The sequence below is a fragment of the Heptranchias perlo genome, chromosome 34 (genome assembly GCF_035084215.1).
Source record: "Heptranchias perlo isolate sHepPer1 chromosome 34, sHepPer1.hap1, whole genome shotgun sequence".
Classification (NCBI taxonomy): domain Eukaryota; kingdom Metazoa; phylum Chordata; class Chondrichthyes; order Hexanchiformes; family Hexanchidae; genus Heptranchias; species Heptranchias perlo.
The window spans coordinates 5,220,077-5,247,978 of record NC_090358.1 but is presented as its reverse complement, the minus strand read 5'-3'; the positions used below and the strand labels follow the sequence as shown (position 1 = coordinate 5,247,978).

The window sequence follows — 27,902 nt, the reverse complement described above, 5'->3', positions numbered from 1 at the left end:
TCCTTCCTATCATGGGGTGCCCAAAATTGCACCCCATACTCAAAATGCAGCCTAACTAGGGTCTTGTACAAGTTCAATGTTAGCTCTTTGTTTTTGTGTTCTCTGTCTCTAGATACAAAACCAAAGATTCAATTTGCCTTTAATGGCCTGTGTGTCTGCACTCCACGTATAATCTTACCGTTTAAGATGTACAAATCCTTTCCCTATTTTTATTCCCAGTAAATACTACTTAATAATCTTAATAAAGTTAAACATGAGAAAATGTGTAAATGTTGGGAATCTATCAACTGAGGCAAAATCATTGGGCTTATTCACAAGAGAGCGCAGATGGGACAGTTAAGGTCTCCGAGATACAGTAAGCTCGATGGACTTTACTCGCCCTAATTTTTGGTTATCAGTTTTTCTGTTAATCCCTGATGGTCTAGGTGTGTAAGGCCATCATCGCCTGGTGTGTTACTGAGCTACACAGGCCCGGGATCGATCCCTGGGCTGTGCCGAGCTAACTGACCCTGGCCAGGAGAGCTCCCTTATTGACCGGAGTCTGTCACTGCACTGCGCACTGAGCTACTGGGCCGTGCAAATTCATGCACTGGATCCCTGGGCTGTGCCGAGTTAGCTGATCTCAGCTCGGGCACTGTAAATGCCCTCAGCACCCCCGAGGTGTTAGCGGTCCAGACCAACAGCCTTAACATTTCTGAGCGAAACCATAAAAGGCAAAATAAGAGGAAAAGAAGGGGATTTCTGCAAAGTTTTGAGGGCTGAGATTATGGTTTTGTACTTCCCAACCGTAGGCCATCACTTGTGATTTGAATGCTTCTCTCTCTCTCACACATATACAGCACAATTCAGTTTGAACAGCTGCTACAAATTTTTCTGCTCTGAACAGCTGTTCTCAGTAGCAGAATGCAATCTCCCAGCAGAACAGATCCCCATTTTAGAATAAAAGCTCCTGCTGCCAGAACAATAGTCCCCCACTTACAATCTCTTCTCCCCGCTCCCACCCCCTCCTGAAATTATCAACTCTTGCTGAGGTACAGTCGCACAGCCCAACTGTACTTTGCCCGAGGCGACTATATTTCACGTGTTCGGCTAGGGTCTGGGGGTGGGAATGGGTCGTGAGTGAGGGTCTCTCAGGGGGCACTTTCTCTCACACACTGACAGCACGCCACATGCTCTCACACACCACGCTTACGCACACGCCCAACGTCAACACATGCACTTTCCAAGAGGGTCGGAGATCAGGAGCAGTAACCCCGGCTGATTTTTAACCATATCACAGCGCGAGTTGCCAGTTTTAGGAGAGAAGGAAGAAAGTTGGGGAGGGGGGTGGGGACGGGAAGAGTATATTTCAGGCCTGTATGTTACACGAGGCCTATGCCAGAGTCTCTGGCAATGATGCAAGTGTGTGTGGTGGACCATGCTGTCCTGGTGTGCAAGGGGGAAGAAGGAAATTAATGGACAAAGTCACACACACACACGCACACTCTTCACGTTCTAACTGCAGCTAATTCTTCAGTAACAAACAGGAAGTGTAGTGTTTCTGCCTGGCACACTGAATCATCACACTGCAGGGCCACATTTCCTGTTTACGTTTTAAACTTACACTGGATTCAGTTTTAACAAAAATCCACATACATGATCTGCATTAAGTTCTCAGTCTTCCTCCCTACCTCTCCTGCAGACACTCACTCCTTGCTGGAGGCTCCGCAGGTAGAATTATGGAAAGTTTACGGCACAGACGGAGGCCGTTCGGCCCATCGTGTCCGTGCCGGCCGGAAATAAGCCACCCAGCCTAATCCCACTTTTCAGCACTTGGTCCGTAGCCCTGTAGGTCACGGCACTTCGGGTGCACATCCAGGTACTTTTTAAATGAGTTGAGGGTTTCTGCCTCTACCACCCTCTCAGGCAGTGAGTTCCAGACCCCCACCACCCTCTGGGTGAAAAAAGTTTTCCTCAGCTCCCCTCTAATCCTTATACCAATCACTTTAAATCTATGCCTCCTGGTTATTGACACCTCTGCTAAGGGAAAAAGGTCCTTCCTATCTAGGCCCCTCATAATTTTGTACACCTCAATTAAATCACCCCTCAGCCTCCTCTGTTCCAAAGAGAACAACCCCAGCCTATCCAATCTTTCCTCATAGCTAAAACTCTCCAGTCCTGGCAACATCCTTGTAAATCTCCACTGTACCCTCTCTAGTGCAATTACATCCTTCCTGTAATGCGGTGACCAGAACTGTACGCAGTACTCAAGCTGTGGCCTAACTAGTGTTTTATACAGTTCCAGAATAACCTCCCGGCTCTTATATTCTGCACCTCGTCTAATAAAGGAAAGTATCCCGTATGCCTTCTTAACCATCTTATCTACCTGTCCTGCTACCTTCAGGGATCTGTGGACATGCACTCCAAGGTCCCTCACTTCCTCTACATCTCTCAGTATCCTCCCATTTATTGTGTATTCCCTTGCCTTGTTTGCCCTCCCCAAATGCATTACCTCACACTTCTCCAGATTGAATTCTATTTGCTGTTTTTCTGCCCACCTGACCAGTCCATTGATATCTTCCTGCAGTCTACAGCTTCCCTCCTCACTATCAACCACACGGCCAATTTTTGTATCATCTGCGAACTTCTTAACCATGCCCCCACATTTAAGTCCAAAACATTAATATATTCCACAAAAAGTAAGGGACCTAATATTGAGCCCTGCGGAACCCCACTGGAAACAGCCGTCCAGTCACAAAAACACCCGTCGACCATTACCCTTTGCTTCCTGCCACTGAGCTAATTTTGGATCCAACTTGCCGCTTTCCCTTGTATCCCACGAGCTGGTACTTTTTTGACTAGTCTGCCATGTGGGACCTTGTCAAATGCCTTGCTAGAATCCACGTAGACTACATCAAACGCACTACCCTCATTGACCCCAGGTACTTGGGCATCTTCGATACTGCCCCCCAAGTAGCCATTCTTCACGTGAACCTGGACAGTGAGCGTCAGCGGAGAAGGGTCGGGAATCACAGCCTGAGCCCAATCCTAACCTTCTCCACACATAAGCACATCTGGGCAGAGGTCACCGGATAGCGAGCAGGTGCTGAACCCACGGTGGATCTATTCTTCCTCCCTACCCCGAAGGTCACTGAAACCGAATGCAACTCCCCTACAATCATCCCCATTGAGACCAAGTAACACAACGCAGACCATAGGCCGACTCTGTGTTCTTCCTGAACTATACACAGTACAAGCGTGGTTACCAATTCGGCCACCAGGGCAGGCCTGGTCACTGCTCCCCACGAGGGAGAGTCACGGAGTGCGGTCGAAGCTGAACTGATCCAACCAGAGAGGAGGTGGGGAGGACGGCATGCAAGCTGACCCCATGGTCACGTGCCCAGCTCCGCAGCAGAGGCCCAAGAGCATGTCCTCTTGACTGAGGGGCAGAGACAGGGTCTGGCATGGGAGGTCCGAAAAGAAAACAGATTTTTTTTTTATTTTAAAAAGAGAAAGGCGGACAATTTCAAAAGGCACAGTGCCAATGTTTTGACAGCTGGTTAACTGGGGCTCTGCTTTATTGCAAGTGTAAATTGCAACCACAAATACAGTAAATGTTCAACATGACAGATATTATTATAGAGAGTGACAGTTGGCCAGGAATGAGCTACAGGGCCTCGGAGAATGTCAAACCTACAAGATGGTAATTCTGATAGTTTACTTTAAGTGATCACAACATTTGAGACTCCCATTCCTGGGGGTGACCCCGTTCCCAACCCCATTCCCTCCCCACAAAACCCAGGAGGTAGGTTTGGGTTGCGTTGGTCAAGGGGGTGGGGTTTGGTAGCTCAATGAGTTTGCTACTGAGGAAGGTTCACTGAAAATCTCAACAATTAGTGTCTCCATATCATGAGACAAAGCGGGAAAAACGGTACTGAATTTTCAAAAATGGACTATTGATATCTGGCTTGCGACCCCGAAATTTCAAGGTAGCTGGCTCAAAAATCGGGCATCCAGTCCCAACTTGGGCTGGTGGCTATCCTACTCCCCCTCCTCCCCCCAACTCAATCAGTCCCCGTTAGTGCTTCATACAATACATAGTAGCAACATTTTTACTCACTGCTGCCAGGAACTGGTCGTCAGGATGGTTGGTTCTGCTCCAGAACCCAAAGCGAACCTCAAGAGTTCGTTTCAGTCACTGCATCTGGCTCTTGTAGTTCTTTCAAGAGAAAAAGATGCACTGTTCGACGTGCTGTTGAATCATACCAGACTAATTGGTCCCAGATTCAATCCCTGGTCTGTGCTGAGTTAACCAGGCCATTCCACTTGTGCTCAGTGTTCCTTTGCTATGGAGGGGGGGGGAAAAAAACCTGCCAATGCTCCCTACCCCGGTCTCTATCCAGTAGTCCCTGCTGGAAAGTAATCCTGAGTGGATGTTGGGTGAGAACAAGATAATGTTCAACAGTGTTGCCCTCTCAAACCAACCGGTTCTCAGTGTCCACGTTGTCTGCAGGATAGTCACTTGGGCCAAGTATCAGAAAGCTACAGCCACCCATGGAACCACAAGAGTCCGGACCCTCAGGACAGAAAAGAAAAAATGTTCTTCTTCCTTTGAGGGAATCCTCTCTGAAGCTTGGCGACGATTAGCAGCACTGCAAAGAGGCTAGACTGGGTCTGTGACCTTGTGTTTAATGTGCACAGCGAGATACAGGGCAGCAAATCAACAGAAGGATACTAGGGACACCCTAAAACTGGAGACACACGCAGCTTGTGATCATCAGAGGACCAACCAATGCCTAAACTCACTGCGTTTGTAATCTGTTAAAATTTCGAATCTCTTTTTGAAGTCTTCAAAACTTTCTGCTGTTACACTGAAGGGAGTTGGATCAGGCCCAGGCTCTTCCCAGAGTACAGGAAAGCAAACTTTTATCCCCTAGGAATTGCTTCTTCCCCTGTCCCTTCTGCAACCTCAACCCCAATTCCCACCCCCCCACCCCACCACCAATTTCTTCCCCTCTTCTTGTGAAGGACATGACCCTGACTAGAGTGCAGCCCTCCACTACCTCACTCAAGTAGCCATTCTCCACGTGCGTCCCGAAGACAGCGAGTGTTGGCGCGCTATTCAGTCAAGGAGGGCATCATAAAAAGAGCTCGTCCCTGTCCTACCCAAGATCCACGCACTTGCACTCGGGTCACTGGCAGCGGTCAGGAGTGGGAAACCGGGTTCATTTTCCCTTTCCTTGACCCAGAGTTTGCCAAGTCCATAGGTAGCAAGTAACTCAGCACAATCCACCAATCAAACTTGGGTTCGGCATGGTCCAGAGAGTACTGGGCAGCAACTCAGTCATCTGGGGAACCCACAAACTATATATTGTTCTTTGTAGATATTGTTGAATTTAAAATATAAAATCCCCGTCAACAAGAGTCATGCATTATACTTTTAACTCAAGTGTTAATTAAGTAGTCCAACTGCACGGTACCTATTGGAAATAACAGTTCCTAAAATTCATGCCCTGCCCAGCAGTAGTTGGCGAAAAGCAGGGCTGACCCCAAGCCTCCCTGTTCAGCCGCTGCTATTCTAACATAAAACAAGAGCCTCTTGTTCATTGTGGGACAGTGTGCTGCAGCAGCACTGAGTCACGACAGGCAAACAAAGCTAAAACCGTGGGCCAGCTGCCAATGTAAACTCTGTGACCAGGAGGTGAACTTTCAACCTCACTTAGATTTCGTGATCACTTGAGAAACGCCAGTTCTCGAGTTTGCGCTGGTTACTTCCAACCCGGTCAGTGAAACATGGCGACAAGTTAATGCTTAGGCCCTAGGTTTGATCTCTGGCCTCTGCTAAACTGGCTGCTAGGCCAAGGCAGGGGTAGGACAGTACAATTAGCGTCAGTGTCCTCGAAAGAAAGAACATACTTGTATTTATATCGCGCCTTTCATTACCTCAGGACGTCCCAAAGCTCTTTCCAGCCAATGAAGTACTTTTGAAGTGTAATCACTGTTGTAATGCAGGGAAATGCGGCAACCAATTTGGGCACAGCAAGATCCCACAAAAGCAATTGGTATTCAAAATCACAAAAAGTCTAGACAGATTAGATAGAGAGAAACTGTTCCCATTGGCGGAAGGGTCAAGGACCAGAGGACATTGATTTAAGGCGATTAGCAAAAGAACCAAAGGTGACATGAGGAAAATTTTTTTTTACACAGCGAGTGGTTAGGATCTGGAATGCACTGCCCGAAGGGGTGGTGGAGGCAGATTCAATCATGGCCTTCAGAAGGGAACTGGATAAGTACTTGAAAGGAAAAAATTTGCAGGTCTACGGGGAAAGGGCGGTGGAGTGGGACTAGCTGGATTGCTCTTACATAGAGCGGGTGCAGAGTCGATGGGCCGAATGGCCTCTTTCCGTGCTGCAACCTATGATTCTATGTGATAATGACCAAATAAGGTGTTTTCATTAGTGATGTTGGTTGAGGGATGAATCTTGGCCCAGGACACCGGCTCTTCTTTGAATAGTGCCATGGGATCTTTTACATCCATCTGAGAGGGCAGATGGGGCCTTGGTTTAACTTCTCATCCGGAAGACAGCACCTCCGACAGCGCAGTGCTCCCTCAGTACTGCACTGGAGTGTCAGCCTGGATTCTGTGCTCAAGTCTCTAGAGTGGGGCTTGAACCTACAATCTTTTGATTCAGAGAGAGAGTGCTACCCAACTGAGCCACGTCTGCCACTTGAGCTGGGGAAGATGGGGGGGTGCAGGGGGAGAAGATACAAATCAGCAAAGGTTCCTGCTCCTGATTGCTATGCTGGACAGTTCGTTCATGTAGATCGCAGGTGAGGACAGAAGCAGGCTCAGCTTTGATGCCTCCACAAATGAACACCCAAACGACACTCACTGTGCCTAGGCTCACATATGACAACAACCATCTGTGAGGTACCAGGAGGGCAGCTATTACCTGCAGAACAGCACAGGCCAGCAACTTCAACTTGCATTTATATAGCGCCTTTAACATAGTAAAACGCCACAAGGCGCTTCACAGGAGTGACTACCAAACAAAATTTGATTCCGAGCCACATACGGAGACATTAGAACAGGTGACCAAAAGCTTGGTCAAAGAGGTAAATTTTAAGCAGCGTCTTACAGAAGGAGAGAGAGGTAGAGAGGCACAGAGGTTTAGGGAGGAAATTCAAGAGCTTAGGGCCTAGACAGCTGTAGGCACGGCCACCAACGGAGAGGTGAAGGAAATCAGGGACGTGCAAAAGGCCAGAAATGGAGGAGCGCAGAGATCTTGGAGGGATGTAGGGTTGGAGGTGGTTACAGAGATAGGGAGGGGCGAGGCCACGGAGAGATTTGAACACAAGGGTGAGAATTTTAAAATCGAGGTGTTGCCGGACCGGGAGCCAATGTAGGTCAGCGAGCCCAGGGGGTGATGGGTGAACGGGACTTGGTGCGAGTTAGGATACGGGCAGTAGAATTTTGGCTTCAAAAGCGGACGATACAAAAGCAACAGCAAGTTAGAGGGCACCACTACAGCAAAGAAGAATGGACACACAATATTTTCATTTCCAAAACGAAGCAATATTTTTGCAATGTACTTGGCAATGCAATGTTCGACAACCAAAAAAGGGTTTTGTTTAAAGCCACTTTCCCTTTGGGTGTGTTTACACTACAGGGTAAATTTAGCGAGGCTACACTCCTTAAAACCCACCTCTTTGACCAAGCTTTTTGGTCACTCCTGCTAATCTTTCCATCGCAGGCCTAGTGTCCAGTTTTCTTTATGCCTCTGTGCAGGGCCTTGGGACACTGCCCTGCATTAAAATGCGCTGTTGTGTAAATGCATGGAGTTGGTTGGAATGTGAAATTCTCTGTCACGAACCGTTGTTGAAGCAAAGTCCATAAAATCTTTTAAAAGGGAATTAGCTAGTAGTTTGATAAAGGGGAATATTAAAAGGATATGGGGGACACGCAGGGGAGTCTGATTTGAATGTGGTTCTCATCTGGAGAAAACCACCTGGACAAGTTTGAAGGACCAAATGCCTGTTTCTGTGATATGAAGATCAGAAGATCTGAGCTTCCAGACCCAATCCTGGCCTCAAGTGTTTAGTCAGGAAAGTTTCGCTTTTCAGTGAGTACATTTTGGGTTCAGGGCCTGAGACCTCTATTCAGTTACAGGAGCACTTACCCAAGTTACTGTGCGTGGGCGACATGGGGTTTGGAGATAAGTCAGCCACAGAACCTAGAAAGAGATAAAGCAGCACTGAAGATCAAGACTGGGAAACAATTCATTTCCTTACAATACATTTCACTTGATCAACATGGAATGAGAGGCTGTCTACAATAGCGATTGGCCTCGTTGGCTTCTAATATTTCATATATTTACATATTTAATTATGAAATTGATAATATCAACAGTGATATAGTCCAAATTGTACAATATCCAATCGCCTTTTATTTTAAAAGAATTAATCAACCTTATTGGATGTAGTTGCTATCTTGGTCAGCTCCCCCTTCGCCTGCCCCCTCCCCCAATCCATATTACTTTCCCCTACAACCTATTGGCTTTAAAACCCAAGTTAAGTAATCACTAGTTCCTGATGTATCTCATCTTCACTCCCATTTTTTTCAATCTTGGTGGTCGCCTACACTATGGCTTATCATTTAGGTTTCTCAATAAGGAAACTAGTTAAATTTAATTCTGAATCATTGCATTAGAGAAACTAACTAAACACTACCAGCTGGAAAGGGAAATCTGTGTGGCCTCCATTTATTTACTTAAACCTTTTTTTTTAAATGGATTTTTGTGCTCAAGGTAAGCTAAGTTAACACTGGGGAATAGTGGCGAAGATTTAAACTCTCCAACTCTTAGCCACGTGGACCAGGTTTACCCTCCTTCATTCTGGTTTCACAAATGGAGTGGCCATGCTACTGAGCTTGGGGGGGGGGGGAGAGGGGGTTAAATCAGCCAGCGCACCCAATCCAGATCACAACAGGGCAATTGGGCATGTGCGGACACTGGGTGGTGGTAGGATCAGGCTTGCCTGATGTTCTTCAGTGCTGGAGGAGCCTACAACACCTGCCCACAAGTGATCACCTTGGTAAAATAGCAGAAGATGACCACCACTCCTCCGACCAAGGCTTCCCGCAGTAGGGTTGCCAACCCTCCAGGATTGACCTGGAGTCTCCAGGAATTAAAGACTAATCTCCAGGACACTGCTGCCAACAAAAACCCGGAAGAAAAACCATAGGGGGCATTAAAAAAAAAATTGCATTGTTTTCAAAAAAAAGTGTACACTTTTGTTCATTAGTTCTAAAAATATCGGACATGGGGAAAAAAAGGCCGTTTGACTGATAGGATTATCCACTCAAGTAATGAAGAGTCTTCACTTTCCGATCCATGGGGGAAGGTGGACGAGGATGGATGTGACGGGTGCCCAATGGCGGGAGGGTTGAAGGCAGCAAGTCTTGGAGTGATACCTCATGGAATACGTCCAACCAGAATAGGCAACCGTATTCCGGAGAGAGCTGGGGAGAAAACGGCAGAGGAAATAAGCAGGGTGGGGGAATTTACATTGAGGCATTTAGGACACCGCACGTCACAACAGCCAGCTGTAAAATAAAGGTCTCTCAACTCTGCCTCCACAGGGTGCCTTACGCCCTAGGGGAGAATCTGCCCCCGAGAGGCAGAAGGAAAGGTGTGTTAACCCGCCAGTTCCCACCTTCTCTAATTCTGACAGCATTTGTGATTTACAGCTACAAAGTCACCAGTTGGAATACTTTGGTACTTAACACAGCTTGAGATGGTCAGTACGCACTAACTGCTCTCTCCTTAAATGGGTCTTTGAGGTATGACACACTAGCCCCTCACTGCACATTACCTGTGTCCATGCTATGGTTCATCTGATGGTCACTGGTTTCTCCATCCTCACTGATGTAACCTGGCGGTGGTGTCTCTAACCGAGAAGAAAAAAGAAATTACATTTTTAAACATATCGATACAATGCGCAGATCCACACTTTGAAGGTCCTGATTGGGCTAAGTTTTGTATAAACTTGAGCTCCATTTGCAGACACCAGGTCAAAGTTGGAGGATACAGAAACTCCTATTCGGAACCTGTTCTTTTCCCAAATTGGACTGTGCTCCCTCAGAAGGTGTCTGCCAGGTTTGGCACTTTTGCTGTTGGTTACCAAATGGTTTCTACCCTTCTATGTGTATGCATTAGAAGACATGTAGCTCCAATTTCAGCACACCGTACCTGACAAAGGTTCGACGTGACCCTATTATGTTGGACATCCTGGAAGTGTTACCTTAGACTGTCAGCCTTTGCTTACAGGTGACGCACGTAACAGATTGGGTTTAATATTCCACACTTATATATTTTTGCTTAAGCAACTCACATCCAGAATTAAATACTATCTGTTTCGTGCGTCACCTGTGAACCAACTTTTAGCTCGACGAATTAGTTTGAAGCAAGATACATTGTAGTCAAGGACTTCTTCAGCCCCCGCACATCCTCTGGATCCAGCTCATTTATCTTCCGTCCTAGAAGCAGTCTCGGGTGTCTTGTGCAAGCTAGAGATACAATCAAACAGCCTTGGACATGATACAATGCTGTGCACATAATCAAATCAGGTCTTCTTCCACCCACCTCCTACTTTTTTTGTACAGTTACCTGTAGTAATGTGTTACACCCAAGTGTTTTTTTTTTGCTTTTGCAGAGCATGGAAGAATCATAAACCCTCGATTTTAAAAAAAATGGAAATGCTGCAAATCTGGGGCAAAAAAACAGAAACCTGGAAATAGCAGCTGAAAGAGAAAAAAAAAACAGGGGAACGTTTCTGAGCGGAGGGTCTTCATCAAGACGTTTCTGACGAACACCCCACTTGAAAATGTTCATTTACTTTTCTCTGAGGTGGAGGGGCAAATGATGAGAGAAAAATCTGAAGCTTAAAAAAAGGGAAAAGCCAGCACAAGGAGTGTATCCCACCCGCTCCTTAGCGATATAACACAGATACCAGGCATGTTGTTAACGGGGGGGTACAGTGAATTAGAATATGCTGCTTATTTGATGTGCTATTAAATAGAATTACAGTCCTTAATCATTCACACGATACAGAAGATGCTGGTTTTATACACATTGTGTACAGTCTACCCTCCATAACACCTATCTGCACTAATTGTCAATTCACACAGACCAGCACTTAAATTGGTCCTTTCCACCCCCCGCTCCCACCCTTTCCTCTCCTGACAGTCGCTGGACTCCAGGTCCATGAGGGAGCAGACACTTTCCAGCCATTTTTCATGGATGGTGCCAGCCAGTGACGGTCTCGGTGTCACTGGATAACAATCAGGATCAGGAACACGCAACTAATTTCTTTTCCCTCTCCCCTCTAGTCCAACCGCACAGAGCCCCAAATGTTGCTCGAGCAGCGGCCAGCTAACTGAGCACAGTGAACCTGGGGCCTGGTGGACTGGACGCCTCAGCGCTGCACTGGACACCGCGATTACACATTATAGGAGGGGGCTATAACTTCCAACTGGCCTGAATCCGCACATAGGTGCTAGCTCTCAAACTCAACTCTCAACGCCACTCAGTGATGGGTGTTGGTGAAAAGAAAACAAGGCAGTTTCTTACAGTGACAGAGAAAAGAAATCGTCTTTCACAGCATCAGAAAAGTTCGAACTTGGGAATTATTTTCACGTGATATTGAGGGTTATTTTTCCTCTCCCTGGAATTTCAAACTCACAGCGGGATCGGCGATAACGACGAGTGATTACTATTCACAAGCAATCACCCTCTTCCCTTGCAGCAGTCATACCTCATATTAAGACACACCTAATGAAGTTTTGGAAAGAAGTAGTTTGTCTGACGCGACGTGTCGTGGCCTTTTGTCTCTAGTTCAAAAAGACTCACCGAGAACTGCATTGCCCCACGACAGCTTTGTTCATTTATCAATCTGTGACGGCAAGTGATGGAAATCTGATATGACATCTATGAGCTGCATTCTATATCAAGCACAAGTACACAGCAGTTCCTTTTAACGCTGTGATATGTTAAAATCTGGTAGCAGACTCAAAATTCTGCAAGAACGTGTAGAATCAGTTACTCTCCTCCCCATTTATACATTTCACTTTCTTTTTCTGCCAGTGGAATAACTTGCATTTCTACCATTGCAAACAACAGGAAATGTAATTTACCAGAATGTTCCATTAGGTGACATTTAGTACCTGGTATATAGTTGCTCTGTGGTTCAATGCCTGCTGGGAAGTTTGTGTTCTCTGGAATGGAATGTGTATAGTCATCCAGGAGTGGGAACTCAGATGGCACCTCTGTGTGCCTTGGCACAAGAACGGGAGGCAAAACTGTAAAAAAAAAGACAGAATAGAAAGGACTTAGCTTTTTTTATGTGAAGCCAATGCTTCTTCTCTATTTAAAGCTGTATCCCTCCCTTTCCCTAACTTGGGTCGTCTTCCAATACCAATTGGGTACCAGTTGGGTAAGGTGGTAGCATTCCCGTTCTCTCTTTGAGTCATACAATTTTGGGTTCAAGTCCCACTCCTGAACCTGAGTAACGTAAACTAGACTGGTGCAGTACTGACGGAGTGCTGCATTGTCACAGAGTGCCCAGTGAATGAGAAGTTAATCCGACTGCCTCCTCATGTGGATGTTTAAGGTCCCATAGCACTATTTGAAAAAGAGCGGCGAGTTCTCCTGATGTCCTGCTCAACAGCCTTATAGAATCATAGAAGTTACAACATGGAAACAGGCCCTTCGGCCCAACATGTCCATCTCTCCTAACAAATTCAACGTCATTCATTTCATTGTTCATTGGACTTTGTCGTGTGCAAACTGGCTGCCGCGTTTACCTGCGTAACAACAGTAACTGCGTTTGAAAATAATTAATTGCCATACCTTGAGAGACACGATAAGGTACTTTATAAATGCAAGTTCTTCCTTTCCTGCTCCATTCTTCGCCGCAGGTGAAGGTCGCACAGGGATGACTCCCCTCCCTCCCCCTCTCTCCCTCCTCCCCCTCTCCCTCTCCCTCTCTTCCCCTCGACCTTTGCCAGAGCTGCTATGAAACCAGCCCCTGGGAAGTAAGTGAGAATTAAGCAAGGAGGGCTCTTCCTCCACTGCAGATGCAAACACAAGATCCTTAGCTCCATGCCCCCTCCTACTCCCAAGAAGCCGCAGTGGGTAAATGCTCTGCCAGATAGACTTGATCCCTGGTCAGTGCTATAAGCTGATTTCAGCCAGTACAAAAGTCTCAATTTATAATCAGCGACTCCCTGCTGAAAAGGGGCTTTCGGCTGGGCACGGCCAGGACCGCGTTCAGCAATGATGCCCCCACCCTGAGACAAACAGTCAGCTAACACCCACTGTCTAAGTTCAAATGGTCATTTGGGTAAGGCACTGGAGCATGGCCCGTGCCCTTACAGCTCTCTCCCTGAAATAGTCAGCGCCTTCAGTTCAGTAATGATTTTCTTCCTCTAAGTGTCTTTAGGAACTTTGCAAATTTGCAGAATGTGCTAGTGACACCTAGTGTCAAAAATCAATACTGTTTATTTCACAGAGTCCTTTCCGTTGTATCTAATGGATTGAACATATGGTCATATGGCCAATGTGATCACTCGAGTGCAGCGACAAGAAAAAATTGTTCAGGCCCTGAGCAAAGACTCAGTCTGGTGCACTTTTCTGTTCTTCTGCCCTGAATCCAGATCTCTATACTCCCCTTCAAATCAGGAATTGATCCAATTCCATTTTGAATGATTCAGTCTCCAATGTAGTGGGTGTCAGCCTACTTCACACATCAGTGAGTCTACTCCCCATGTTTGCTCCCTGAGTTAGCACAGCTTGTGGTTTTTAAGCACACAGTCATATTGTCTGATCTCCGCCTGGTTCTGCCGAAAGTACCTCTCTACATTCATCTTTTCAATCTCCTGTCATTTAAAAAAAAAATTTTGGGTCGACTATCTTTTTAAAAAAAAAGTGGGGTAAATTAACAACCATCAGGAAAGATTGAACAGGCTGGAGCTCTTTTCTCTAGACCTAATAGAGGTCTTTAAAATGATGAAGGGGTTTGATAGGGTAGACGTAAAGATGTTTCCACTTGTGGGGGAGTCCAAAACTAGGGGCCATAAATATTAGATAGTCACTAATAAATCCAATAGGGAATTCAGGAGAAACTTCTTTACCCAGAGAGTGGTGAGAATGTGCAACTTGCTACCACATGGAGTAGTTGAGGCGAATAGCACAGATGCATTTAAGGGGAAGCTAGATAAACACATGAGGGAGAAAGGAATAGAAGGATATTCTGATAGGGTTAGATGAAGTAGGTTCATGTGGAGCAGACCTGTTGGGCCTAACGGCCTGTTTCCGTGCTGTAAATTAATGTAATTCTACGTTGTTTCCCAGCCGACTGATCCTCCGCACGCTTGTTATTTTTTTTACGGTGCTCTGGGTGGTATACACTTACCCGGTGTCTCCACTCTTTGGTAATGGTAAGGATTCACGCAGACCTCATCCTTCTTCATATGAAAGGCAAACTCGCACATTTCCATGGCTCGCAGCTCGTGGTGACTGTGAAGATCCGGCCAACGCCAGAGGCGACAGTAGATGACATGAGGTAGGCCTTTCCGATGGGACACTTGGAGCCTTCCATCGAGAGATCTACATGCAAAGAATACAACGCAGGTTTAACAGCAGCTTACTCACTCACACTCTTAAGATGCATCTACTTTCATCATCCACATGAATAATTTTTAAATGACAATAATGATGGGATTTTCCCAAAAATGAGTCAGGAAACAGCAGTCAACTAATGTCTCAAACAGACATAATGTAAGTTGCAAAGAACTTTGGAATGCTACAGGCACGGATAATTTCTTTCTGTCTCACTTTTTGTTTGGGAATTTTGTGCTGATCAAGGTGGAGGAAGTTAGTTTTGGGGAAAGGAACACCTTTCCATTTAGGGCAGCGTCTGCACCAAGTCAGACACAGCAAGAGTTAGACACAAAGTAAAGCTCCCGCCACATTGCCCCAACAATGTGCCTCAGACCGACATCAGCAATGCCACCAGTGGGAGTTTACCCATTTCCCACACCGGACATCTTGTGGCCTCTGAGTGAGATTGTCCATTTAAGAAAGAACTTCTAAAGTGCCCTATCACATCCTCAGAACTTCCCAAAGCGTTCAACAACCAATGAATTGTTTTTTTTAAAGGTGCAGTCACTGTGGGTAAACATAAAAGTAGCTCAAATTAGGATCAGTTTTATGCTGTGGACTCTGACCCACTGGGAACTGGAATGAGACTGCCCAAATTCTCTTCATGTAAGACACTTATTAAGTAATTTATATTATAGTTCAAATGACAAATTCCAATGTCCACATTTATAATGGAAATTGCCTATATAAGTTTGACACGCTGTAATCACACTCTCCTGCTCCAACTAGCGGGACATATTACAGAGGCAATGTTCATTATAAATCTGAATACAAGAATGTATCATGGAAGAAGTTGACAGGAAGTGTTTAAGAAATAAGATTTTTAAAAGTATATTCTGTATAGATGGGAGCAAGCAGAGTGGCATTAAACCAGGTGGCTCGTGGAGAAAAACACTGGCAGAGAGTTGATGGGCTGAATGGCCAGTTTCTGCACTGTAACATCCTGTGATTCTACTGCCAGTGCATCGTGCCGGTCTCAAGTCACTTTTAAGTACAGGAATGCAGCCAACTGCAAATTTGCAGGTCTCCCTCCTCCGACTATACGTTATAGTGTAAACAAGCCCAGATTTCCAGGAACCATAGGCCCAGGAGAGTGTGGGTCTTTGATTCTGCCATTGGGATAAGGTCAGTGGTTTCTGTAACATCAGCATGGGGAAGAAGGTTGTGGAAAAAAAACACACAGGATCTTTGTGTTAAGAGCGGAACCCAGCAGAGCCACAGAGGCTGGCTTCCCACTCTGAGTGGGAAAGTGGGAGAGCAGGGCAAGGAGTTCGCTCTCTCTCCCTCCAAAATAGGATGCGATGTGAAGCACCTTCAGCATACACACTTCCCGTGGAGAGCTTGTGAACAGCGTTCACTCATATTGTCGTGCCCTCCTCTACATCACAGCAGTGGGCAAGTGCTAAGATTGAGTTTTATAATTCAAAAGAACAGGACTGATCGCAAACCTATTTCAACTCTTCTAAAGTTGACTAAAGCACTTTGGGACGTCCTGAGATTCTGAAAGACGTTGTATAAATGCAAGTCTTTCTTTCTAAATGATTTGGGAGTTCACATAGTGTCATCCGGTAAATTAAAAAATAATTTCACTCTCGTCACACACCGAGTTTCCAATATCAATTCAGCTGCTCTGGGTTCCCCAAAGGGAGGGGAAGAATGAGCACAGGAGAGCCACTGCTCTTTTGCTAGTTTGAGAGCAGCACTCTTGTCCACCTGCCACCTCAACTGGGGACAATAGCAGGGGATGAAGGAGAGAACATATCAGTAAAAGAGAGTCAACAACAAAAAAAAGGGGCCACCCTGGTGGCGCAGTTGGGAAATGGGTCACTTGGTGTGGCACTGAGCCTTGCAGACCAGGAAGACCCTAAACTGAACCATCAGTCCATGTCGAGTGAGCTGATCTCAACCCTGTGGTGCGAACATTGGCCTCAGTATCCCCAAGCAAATCGGGGAGGGGGTACATGTGCCTGGGCAGCACTTCACTGAGCCATGGCTGGGAATTGGAGGAAAAGAAAAGCAGCCTGGTCACTATGCAGTTTCCATGTCGAGTGAGGAGAGTATCAGCCTTGGCTTTGATAACCCCTCCAACATTCATTGTCTAGGCTCAAAACATGAAGAATGGCTCTTTGGGCAGTACCAGCTTCAGAGGCAAGCAACTGGGCAATTGCCAGGGGCCCCAGCCCATAAGGGGTGGGGGGGGGGGGGGGGGGTCTCCACTAGGCTAGGTTAGGTCATGTTTACAGAGTAGTGAGAAACGGACCCACACCTTAGCCTCTGCCCGGGACCCCCACCAGTCTAACGCTGGGGCTGTCTTTGGGTGAAATACTGAGAGGAATCTGACACACACGGGACTGTATCCCAGCATCTTCAGGGGAGATGGGAAGAAAATTAGGGAGGGGGGAGAGGAGGGGGAGAAAACGTACACAGCAAGCAGCACTGAAACTTAAAGAAACATTATTCCTGCCGTGACCTCATGGCATTAAATCAGAATGCAAAAAACTCGGCAGGCAGCCAGGACTCAAACAGCCTCCTTACATGAGGCACATGCAAATTACTCTGAATTACAGCAAGTTTTATTCACATATGAGGCAGCAAATGTTTTGCTCCTTAGTAACAGGGGTACAAACAAATACTGGATCTGTACACATCCTCAGGATTTGGCTGGTTACATGAAGCTGAGCCACACAGACCAGGAAGGTCCCTGGTTCGATCCCTGGTCTGTGCTGAGTTAGCCCATCTCCAACCAGGGCAGGGCACGGAGGCTCAGTCTCAGTGGCGCTAGGTTAGTGATACGACGAACTGGTCAGGTTTCGAAGCTCCTGAGCACAATTCTGCAACTTCTGCTGGGAAGGGCCCATGTGTAGAAATTTGAGTTAGGACAGGAGCAGGAGCAGGGCCCCCCACCCATGGTTAAATAGCACAGCAACATTCAACGTCACTCAAACTAGGTACAGGGGGGCACTCGAGGAACCAAACCTCAATTCAACAACAACTTGCATTTATATAGCGCCTTTAACATAGTAAGACGTCCCAAGGCGCTTCGCAGGAGCGATTTTCAAACAAAATTTGACACCGAGCCGCATAAGGAGATATTAGGACAGGTGACCAAAAGCTTGGTCAAAGAGGTAGGTTTTAAGGAGCATCTTAAAGGAGGAGAGGTGGACAGGCAGAGGTGTCCAGGGAGGGAATCCCAGAGTCTAGGGCAGACATCCTTCACAAGAGGAGAAGGTGAGGTAGGAAAAAAAAAATCAGATGGACAATTTAGTTCACACAGAGGGCTATTAGAACAGGGAATGCTTTACCACAAACAGCTATTGAGGCAGAGATCATGACATCATTGTAAAGTGAATTGGATAATAAGTATTTGAAAAGGAAGAGTGTAAAAGGATATGGGCATAACCCCGATGGGCTAAATGGCCTCCTTCCGTGCTGTAATTATACGAACTTAAGCACAAAAAGTATACAACAAGCCACTGTGTCAACAAGGACGCAGCAGGTTAACAGCAGAGACCAGCCTTCATCCAAGAAAAACAACAGCGAGAGAATCTCTGCTCACTGATACACCACAGGGCGAGCTGTTACATGTCATGATAACAGTCAAAGCTCTTTCTGAAATGTTGCCTAATTACATGGTTCAACTGTGCACTGCGATGTCTGTAAGATGTGGGTCAGGGTTCAAAATATATTTTAAAACTGGGTTAAAATTTTTTTTTTAAATAGGAAATTTAGGTGAAATTGCACTTTTTTATAAAAATTCTAAATTAAAACTAGCCTTCAGGTTTAAGAGGTAAGTTGCACTAAAGCTCACCTTTGCACTCCAACTACCTTTCTGCCTCATTTCCATTCAGCCCTGGTTCACTTTTTCTAAGCTCCTTGATAAGTTCATCACCAAAGTACTTACTTTTCCCTTGCTCCCACCCCAGTGCTGAAGGCATTGGCTCATGCTAGGATACAGGAACTTTCTGCAATTCACCCAAATAAGACAATCTTCAACTGTGACCCTGGACAGTGAGTGACGATAGGCCATTCAGGCACTGCCCAATCATCTCCTTTCTCAATGTCTGCAGCAGAGGTAAGTGGGCAGATTTCAGCCACTCCAACTGACACAAGGAATCAAAAACGTATCTGGGGCCTCGCTTGTGCCCGGAGTGTTTTCCAGTAAGACAGCAACAGAAACCAGCTGCGTATCTCACACCCAGGCTGGCTGAGAAGAGATAAGGAAAAATGCAGAGGGGAAACAGAGTGCGAGTGTGAGCGTCTGTGTGCGCAAGAACTGAAAGGGGAGGGGGAAGAAAGAGAAACAAAAGGAGAAAAAGAGCAGAGTGTGGGAAGCTCAAAAGAAAGAGGAAGAGGGAGCAAGTTGAGAGAGGAAACAAGATGAGACAGGGAGAGGGAAGAGGGAGAGGAAGCGAAATAAGAGTAAGGAGAAAAAAAAAGAGCCTGCAAGCAAGCAAGGAGAGACAGAGTGAGTGAAGTGAGTGAGCGAACATGTGCGAGCAAAGGAGGAAGAGGAGAAGGAGTGCAAGAGGAGGGAGAGCAAGACCGGGCAAGGCTACAGGAGAGACAGAGGAGAAAGAGAAATACATTAATGCTATTTTGTTATCCCGTGTGGCCCATGATACAGGTACAACAGTACCCGATTTACTGCTAAAAATCTCAACATGCCGATATCTCCAACGATTACAGCGCACACAGCGATACTGCTCATTCAGAAACTATAGTTTAGAAATTACCACACAGTACACGTGCGCACAGGCTCAACTTGTTCACATGAAATTACTCTGTCCCCTATTTCAACAGCCCGTCTGTTTCAGGGGCCCGAATTAATCCAACACATATCTGGTTCATTCCAACCGTTTAAACTTTGGGTCACCACCCATCGTTTTTTTGGATCAGACGGTCTTGTGTTCGGACGGGGCGTCCAGGAGGTTTCTCAAAGATGAACTGAACGCCCAAAGTCCACCATTTCCTTGAGTCTCGTGACATGGTATCAGTAGTGAAGAAGGTTTCTCTGGCCAATTTTTTAAAAAATCAGCAGAAAAGCAAACGTTGGGAACTTGTGCCACAATCCCACCCTAATGCGCTGCCCCCTATCTCGCCTCCTGACTTTGGACTTGGCCGAGAAGTGGCAAAAGTGTGGTACTGGAATCCCTCCAACTCTGGACAAAGAGCTTCACAGGAAAATGCACTGTAGAGCCACATCCCATTACAACTTTTCTCTGTAGAGGCAGGTGAGAACATGCTGAGCCTCCCTGACTCGAGCCACACACACACACACACACACACCCACCCCAACACTCGAGAAAAACACACAAAAATTAAAGCTGATGAATGCTATTTATAGGCACCTTCTTCGCACTGATGTGTTGATTAAAGATTATCACTTCCTGCAAGCAAATGGAAGTGTAATGGGGCAGTGCATAGATTATTCCTCATTTCAACACTGCCCTGAAGACGACAATTGCTGCACAGTATCATGCACACATGCACATGCACAGGGCTACCAAACTCTCTGTTTGAATTACAACAAACACTTGCATTTCTATAGCCCTCCTCACGTGTAGGAAGACATCTCAAAGCATTTTGCATCACACACGCTGAGCTAGAAAGCTGACAAACAGCCTCAAAGGAAAAAAAAACTGGTAACTGAAAAACAGCCCTTAACCACTGGCCTCGGGACACGTGATAACAAAAAGTTAGACTGAAAGTGCAGCGAGACACGCGCTCATCATAACTGAAAACCCTGAAGTACAGTTAAACCTGTGTAAATGGACACTTCCAAAAAACAGACAGCTGCAAAAAAGGACACTTATTGAGACCCAAATAACTTCCATGATGAAATATACAAGAGGCAGTCTGAAACCACGGCCACTCGCAAATTACGAACCAGGGACAGCCTTCAATGCACCAAGCCTTTCCACACCTTAAAACACGGGACACCACAGCCTGTTGCAAAGCTGCTGCATCTGGAATTTTCACTGAGTCGAGATCACTGGCGTTTCCCCTTGCAGCTTGCTCCCATTCCGCCCCTAAATTCGTAGTCAGGTCAGTGTTCACGTGTCAGCGCGAGGCAACAGCGGGGTCGGTGAAAGAAATGGCTTTTGTGGAATGGGGAGCACTTCATCCAGCGTGCATAGCGGCAGAGAAACTGCTCTATCTCTAGGATTGAATGCTCGCTCGGCTCGATCCCAGGGAGCGAGCGGTTTCTCTAGGATTGAATGCTCGCACGGCTCGATCCCAGGGATAGGGCGGTTTCTCTGGGATTGAATGCTCACATGGCTCGATCCCAGGGATAGAGCAGTTTCTCTGGGAGTGAATGCTCACATGGCTCGATCTCAGGGATAGGGCGGTTTCTCTGGGAATGAATGCTCGATCCCAGGGATAGGGCAGTTTCTCTGGGAGTGAATGCTCGATCCCAGGGATAGGGCGGTTTCTCTGCCGCTATGGATGCTGGGCAAAGAACTCCCCATTCTACTGACAATTTTTACAGTGCATACAATGACCATTTTGAAAATAAGGACACCTGCAAAAAAAGGACAGTTGTTGACAGTCCCTAAGGTGTCCGTAATTTACAGGTTTCACTGTACACAAAAGCAAAGTTTGCTGCAGGAGAGGATTTAGAAATTACTAAAGGATATCAGTGTCAAAGGTGAAAAGTTTATTTTCTGGCAGATAGTGGTTACTCCCTCCCCCAGAAAATGTTTTTTTTTAATAAAACAACACATTATTGGGTGTATTTTCTGGAACTTGGGAGCCTATTGTAACTCTCACTAAACATAATTTTGATGTACACATGGAGTCACACACAATCTGTGTTGTCATAAAGGGAAGCTAGATAAACACGAGGGAGAAAGGAATAGAAGGACATGCTGATAGGGTGAGATGGAGTAGAGAGGGAGGAGGCTCGTGTGGAGCATAGACCAGTTGGGTCGAACGGCCTGTTTCTGTAGTGTAAATTCAATGTCATTCCATGCACTTTTAAAACCTTAAAATATGCAAGGCTTGAAATGACTATTGGCAATAACAGTGAACCAACACTTAATACATTTATGAGACAATCCTCTCAGCTATTTAAAATGGGGATGTTTTAAAATAAATGGGTTAATGCTTCTGTTAAAACTACCGACAGAGGAATGTCATGCTAATATGTTAAGCATTCACCTGCCATCTTCACCAACGGCCTATTGCCCTTTTGGCCCTTTCCAACAGCTTCATTTGCTCTCAATGGAAATAAAAATAGTTTACTCTGATCGTTAAAAAAAGAAAGCCGAGTGCCACTCTGAGGTTCGGGGTGGGTTTCCTGAAGAGGGGGCTGAATAACGTTGGTCCTGAAGGAGTTTGGGACAGGCCCAGAGCGGAATAAAAAAAACACAAGTTGACGTCAGCAAGTGTGAGCTGAGGGCGTTGGAGTTGAGTGGTGAGGAGCTGGGACGGAAAGGGATCGAGGAGGCAGCTGTTAGACATCGCGTACAAAATGAGTGTGAGCACCCGTAGGGGTACTGCTGGGGTTTAACCCACTGAAACTATGCAGCCTTCCTTCTGGTGAATCTGCACTGTACCACCCCCAACCCCCCTCTCCAAAGCCAATATATCTTTCCCTCCAGTCACTGCAACAAATAAAACTGACTGCACATCTTCAAAAAGACTGTGGAGAATCTGGAAGAAAGCTGGGCTAATCATTAAACCAGCCAGTGCAGCGATCCTGATGACAAACTCTCTAGGGGTCCTGGCCACTAAATGTTCAATAACACTATTTTTAAAATGTTCAAACAGTGAGAGCTTAAAATAGAAGCTTAAGAGTTGGAAAAATAAATACACACACACACACACACAGAAGCTGCACTATTTAAATACTTCAAACGGCAGGGCCGAAAAGGACTACGGTTCACTGTTTGTAAAAATAACTCTGATTTGAACTGCTCATCTCCTAAACCCCCCCAAGTGGAACAGCAATCCGCTGCCCAGTTTTCTCCCCTCATCTTTCCTGAAGTCGGGGCCCAATTACATGGGCAACAGCCCCCCCCCTCTTCCAGTGACCATTCTTCAAGTATTAGCCAAAATTGCCACCAGGTGATTCAACTATGGGGGGGCGGGGGGGGAAGCACAGGCAAGCCCAATGTGGTCCTCTCAAGAAGACCACACTGGACAAGGGTCAGACAGGATCCTTTGGTGGACCTTTTCATTTCCTGGATTGGTACGTTGAGGAGTATCCTCACAGGGAGGGAGGGAGGCCGACCCCATTCTGGCCCTGGTGCATCTCCTAGCAACCAGCGCCAGAGCAACACTCATGGAGGGCTTCAGAGAAGGTGGCCCACACATCCTTTTTGGTTGTGGCCTCGGAGAGATCCAAGAAAGGAGAGATAGGGCTTTGAACCTCCTTGGTTGGTTCTAGTCAGTGAAGGTACAATGTGAGCCACATACTCCAGGAAGGATCCAGCTTCAATTCTGGGCCTGTGCTGAGTTGGCTGATCTCAACCAGGGCAGCGGTTAAAAGTGTTCCTACCTACCTTCAGCACCCTAGGGCTCAGATGCAGGCAAAATCAGCCCAGATTCCCACTCCTGATCACTATCCAATCACCCCTGCTGGAATGTGCGTAGGCTAGGTGAGGTGACGGTAGGGTTGGATGTGCCTATGATTCCTCTCACAGCCGAATATCCCTTCAACACCCACATAGCTTGGTTCAGTGAGGTGAGTACCGGATACCCATAGAACTGTATTCCCAGGAAGAGTCAGGGAGGGAGAATTTGCAGCAGAGAAACACAAATTATAGAGTGTGTTTTACAGCTGAGGGAATGTAAATCCTGCTGGTTTTTGAGGGTGACTTTGATTCTCCTCCACCCTCCAATAAAAAAAGTTACCTAAAAAGAAAAACACAACTTGGAAAGTAGGATTGGTTTTGTGGCCTGAACCTCTGACAATCCAGGCAACTTGGAATCGTTCCACCTCCCACAGACACAGCTGTGTTACTGAACGCAGCTCCATGGCAACCTGTGGCAGAGGACGACAAGATCAGCTCTGTTCATCGTTCACCTCTGCACCTGACCTTGGACAGAAGACACACCCCCAGCAGCCGCTGAACGAAGCATGTAATATCCTAAAATTATTGACGATGGCTGTCGATTTTAAAATTCTCATCCTTGTGTTAAAATCCCCACCCCCCCCCCCGCTGTGGTCTCGTCGCTCCCTCCCTATCTCCATAACCTCCTCCAACCTCACGAGATCTCTGCGCTCCAATTCTGGCCTGTTGCGCATCCCCCATTTTTATCGCTCCGCTGTTGGAGGCCGAGCCTTCAGCTGCCTAGGCCCCAAGCTCTGCAATTCCTTCCCTAAACCTCTCCGCCTCTCTACCTCTCTCTTCTCCTTGAAGTCGCTCCATAAAACCTACCTCTTTGACCAATGGTCACCTGTCCTAATATCTCTTTACGTGGCTCAGTGTTAAATATTGTCTGATAACGCTCCTGTGAAGCGCCTTGGGACGTTTTACTACGTTAAAGACGCTATATAAATGCAAGTTGTTGTTGTTGCGATGGCTGTCCGGTCGCACGGAATGATTGGGCTTGGGCCCGGCAGCATAATCTTCTGTCCACCGAGCTCCCAGTCTCCAGTCGTGCCACCGTGGGGGAAGCGCTAAGCTTGGCTCCTCCCCACGGCGAGAACTGGAGGACAAGTCTTCCCAGGCTGCACTCGCTCATCTCCTAGCAAACCAGTACTGGCAGAGGCTCAGAAGACAGGCGCACACCCTCCGCGGAAGCCAACAGTTGTAGCCTGGGGGAGATCAAAGATAAAGGGAAGAGTAAGAAGTACCTTGTCCTCATTTAAAGAAAGAACTTGTATTTTTATAGCACCTGTAGCTACCTCAGGACGTCCCAAAGCGCTTTACAACAAAAACTTGCATTTATATAGCGCCTTTAACGTAAACATCCCAAGGTGCTTTACAGGAGTGCTATGAAACAAAATTTGACACCGAGTCACAAAGAGATATGAGGAGAGCTCGGTCAAAGAGGTAGGTTTTAAGGAGTGTCTTTAAAGAGGACAGAGAGATGGAGAGGTTTAGGGAGGGAATTCTACAGCTTAGGGCCTAGGCAGCTGAAGGCCAATGAAGTACTTTTTTTTTTGAAGTGTAGTCTCTGTTATAACGTTGGAGACGCAGCAGCCAATTGCGCACAGCAACGTGATATTGACCAGATAATGTTGTTTTAGATGTTTGTTGAGGGATAAATATTGCCCAGGGCACCCCTGTTCTTCCTCGAAATAGTACCATGGAGATCTTTTACATCCACCTGAGAGGGCAGAAGGGGCCTCAGTTTCACGTCTCATCCGAAAGACGGTACCTCTGACAGTGCAGCACTTCCTTGGTACTGCACTAGGTATCAGCCTAGATTTTGTGCTCAAGACGCTGGAGTGGGACTCGAACCCACAATCTTCTAACTCATAGGCGAGAGTGCTACCACTGAACCAAGACTAGGAAAGTAGGTCTGGAATTGTGCTACCCAAACAGCAGTCAGTGCAACAGCAGTGACATCCCTAACATCCAAGAGCTGTGGCCTCCCAAGCAGACAACTGAAGACACTGCCACTGATTCTCTAGCCGTTGTGGTTCTATTACTACTGAAACAGAAGTGTAAAGTCTGTAGGGGTGGATGTTGGGTGAGGACAGGATTAGGTTTGACTGTGATGTCCCCCACTGTCCAAAAAGCCTGACAGTAGTCACTGTGTAGGCTCGCACATCAAGGCCAGGTGTCAGAGGGCCATCAGTGCCCATGGAACTGTACACAATATGAATCACTACCTTGGAGAGAGGAGAACATTGGAATTCAAGAATGCCAATAGAATATGCTTCATGCACTCATACTGCGTCCCTGTACTGTATGTATTACTGTCACCAGCATTAGCTCATTTCGAGAGATTGTTCATTTATATAATCACCTTGTCACGCACTCAGGGCCTCCTAAACTGCCTTACAACTAGTGGACTCCCAACTGCCTTGCATCCAATGGATTACTTTTACAAGTGCAGACACTTTTGTAGACAAATGTATCTTACATCAATCTGAAGTTCTCCCTTTATGTGGTTTATGAGTTGAGAAAAGGAGCGAGAGGTCAGTCCTAATGTGAGTTTTCACTTTCAAGGCATGGAGAGACTGGAGAAGCTGGGGTTGTTCTCCTTAGAGCAGAGAAGGTTGAGAGGGGATTTGATAGAGGTGTTCAAAACCATGAGGGGTCCAGACAGAGTAGATAGAAAGAAACTGTTCCCATTGGCGGAAGGGTCAAGAACCAGAGGACACAGATTTAAGGTGATTGGCAAAAGAACCAAAGGTGACATGAGGAAAAACTTTTTTACGCAGCAAGTGGTTGTGATTCTAGAACGCACTGCCTGAGGGGATGGTGGAGGCAGATTCAATCGTGCTTTTCAAAAGGGAATTGGATAAGTACTTGAAGGGAAAAAATCTGTAGGGCTACGGGGAAAGGGCGGGGGAGTGGGACTAGCTGGATTGCTGTTGCAGCGAGGCGGCACGAGCTCGACGGGCCGAATGGCCTCCTTCTGTGCTGTAACCATTCTATGATTCTAAGGCTTTGCTACATACAAGTATCTTGTTGTAAATTTTAGTCTGTTAAAATATTTTGATTTACTGACCAATGTGATCAGTCTCATGTCTCAATGATCTGCACTGAGGCTAACATTTGGGGATATTATATTCTTTTTGCACAAACAGGCAAAATTCATTTCTCCAACCTCTGCAGTCTGAGAGGCCTACAGATTTAGCTCAGTGTCTAAACCCCTAGATCAAAAAGGACTTTGCCCTCATTCCGTTCAAACAGAAAGGCTCAATTCAAGAGGTTTCTGGTGAAACTGTTTGGCAGAGTGATTAGTGCACAGTCCTTTCATCCTGAGGATCTGGGTTTAGCCCATCTCTCTCTGCTAGCAGTTAGGGATCTGTATGAATGGAGTTTGGAACTCTTTCAACCCAGTCTCTAACAGCTGGTTACAAACAAACTGGCACTAACTTGTCGATCTGACTCAAGGGAGGCCACAAAGCTGGCTGGCATGGGAAATGGAAATGACAGACTGATGTGGTAGGGCTGCACGTCACAGCATGGACCTAAGGCACAAAAATTTGAGCAAAGCAGAAGGAGCTTTGCTCTGCAGTTGGCGGTGCTAACTCTGACCACACAGTGACTGATGTCACATCACCAGCCTTGGCGCGTACAAAATAAAAGGGTTCCTCACATAGGAACAAGAGCAGGCCGTTCAACCCCTCGAGCCCGTTCCACCATTCAATCAGTTCATGGCTGACCTGTACCGTATATCCTTTCATCCACTTTTGGTCCATATCCCTTGGTGCACTTACCTGATAAAAATTTATCAATCTCAGTCCTGAAAATTTCAATTGACCGCCAACCCTCAGCATCCAAACCCTTTTGGGAGAAAGAGAGATCCAGATTCCCAGTACCCTTTGTGTGAAAAACTAGGACCTGATTTCACTCCTGAGCAGCCTTACTCTAGTCTTAAGATTGCACCCACCCCCACCAGAGGAAATAGTTTTGCTGTATCTACCCTATCGAATCCTTTTGTCATTTTAAAAAACCTCAATAAAGTTGCATAATCCTGTCAACAGCAGGAAGTGCAGCTAGCCCACTGACGAAAGCTCTTTCTTTCATAAGGTCAAGTTCAGGGGGAAATTTTGTTGCAACACACCACCCACATTTTTTTTCTCTCACAAGCACCGAGCAGTAAAATAATTCAGCAATTCGAAAACAATAGGGTTTGGTTGGCTATTTAGTGCACAGGAAGAACTTCCTTCGGTAACCGGAAGTGACAAAAACCTTTAAAACAAAACTGCACCACAGGCTGGACAGCTATTCAGAGCACAGGAAGTGCTTCCCAAGTTAACAGGAAATGATGCAATGGTCTCCAAAACGTATCACTGGACTGTCACGTCTGTCAAAATTTGAAAATAAATGTCGCGGAATCTATTTAACTTTAAATGTTCAGTAGATTCGGGAAGTAAAAAAGATGATGGCCAACCACGTTAGGTGGTTTGAGCACTAGGGTTGCCAACTCTGGTTTGACGTATTCCTGGAGGTTTCATCACATAGTATCATAGTAGGTACAGCACAGGAGGAGGCCATTCAGCCCATCGTGCCTGTGCCGGCTCTTTGAAAGAGCAATCCAGCTTCCAACTACCCCACCCCGGTCAAAGAG

At 46.4% G+C, this 27,902-nt stretch overlaps 1 protein-coding gene across 5 annotated transcripts in view; it reads right to left on the bottom strand.

The window, feature by feature from the left end:
- smad3b (SMAD family member 3b) overlaps window positions 1-27,902 on the bottom strand; it is a 101,847-nt gene that overhangs the window by 19,263 nt on the left and 54,682 nt on the right. For 2 of the 5 annotated variants that reach the window (XM_067971333.1, XM_067971334.1), the window contains 4 exons: window positions 14,452-14,645; window positions 12,203-12,337; window positions 9,853-9,927; window positions 8,160-8,213 (listed from right to left, as the gene is read on the bottom strand). In XM_067971333.1, coding sequence (XP_067827434.1) covers window positions 8,160-8,213; window positions 9,853-9,927; window positions 12,203-12,337; window positions 14,452-14,645 — 458 coding nt within the window. Of the gene's footprint in view, window positions 1-8,159; window positions 8,214-9,852; window positions 9,928-12,202; window positions 12,338-14,451; window positions 14,646-18,600; window positions 18,683-24,085; window positions 24,184-27,048; window positions 27,185-27,902 lie in introns of those variants that run through there. The other 3 variants (XM_067971337.1, XM_067971336.1, XM_067971335.1) reach the window with 3 other exon arrangements.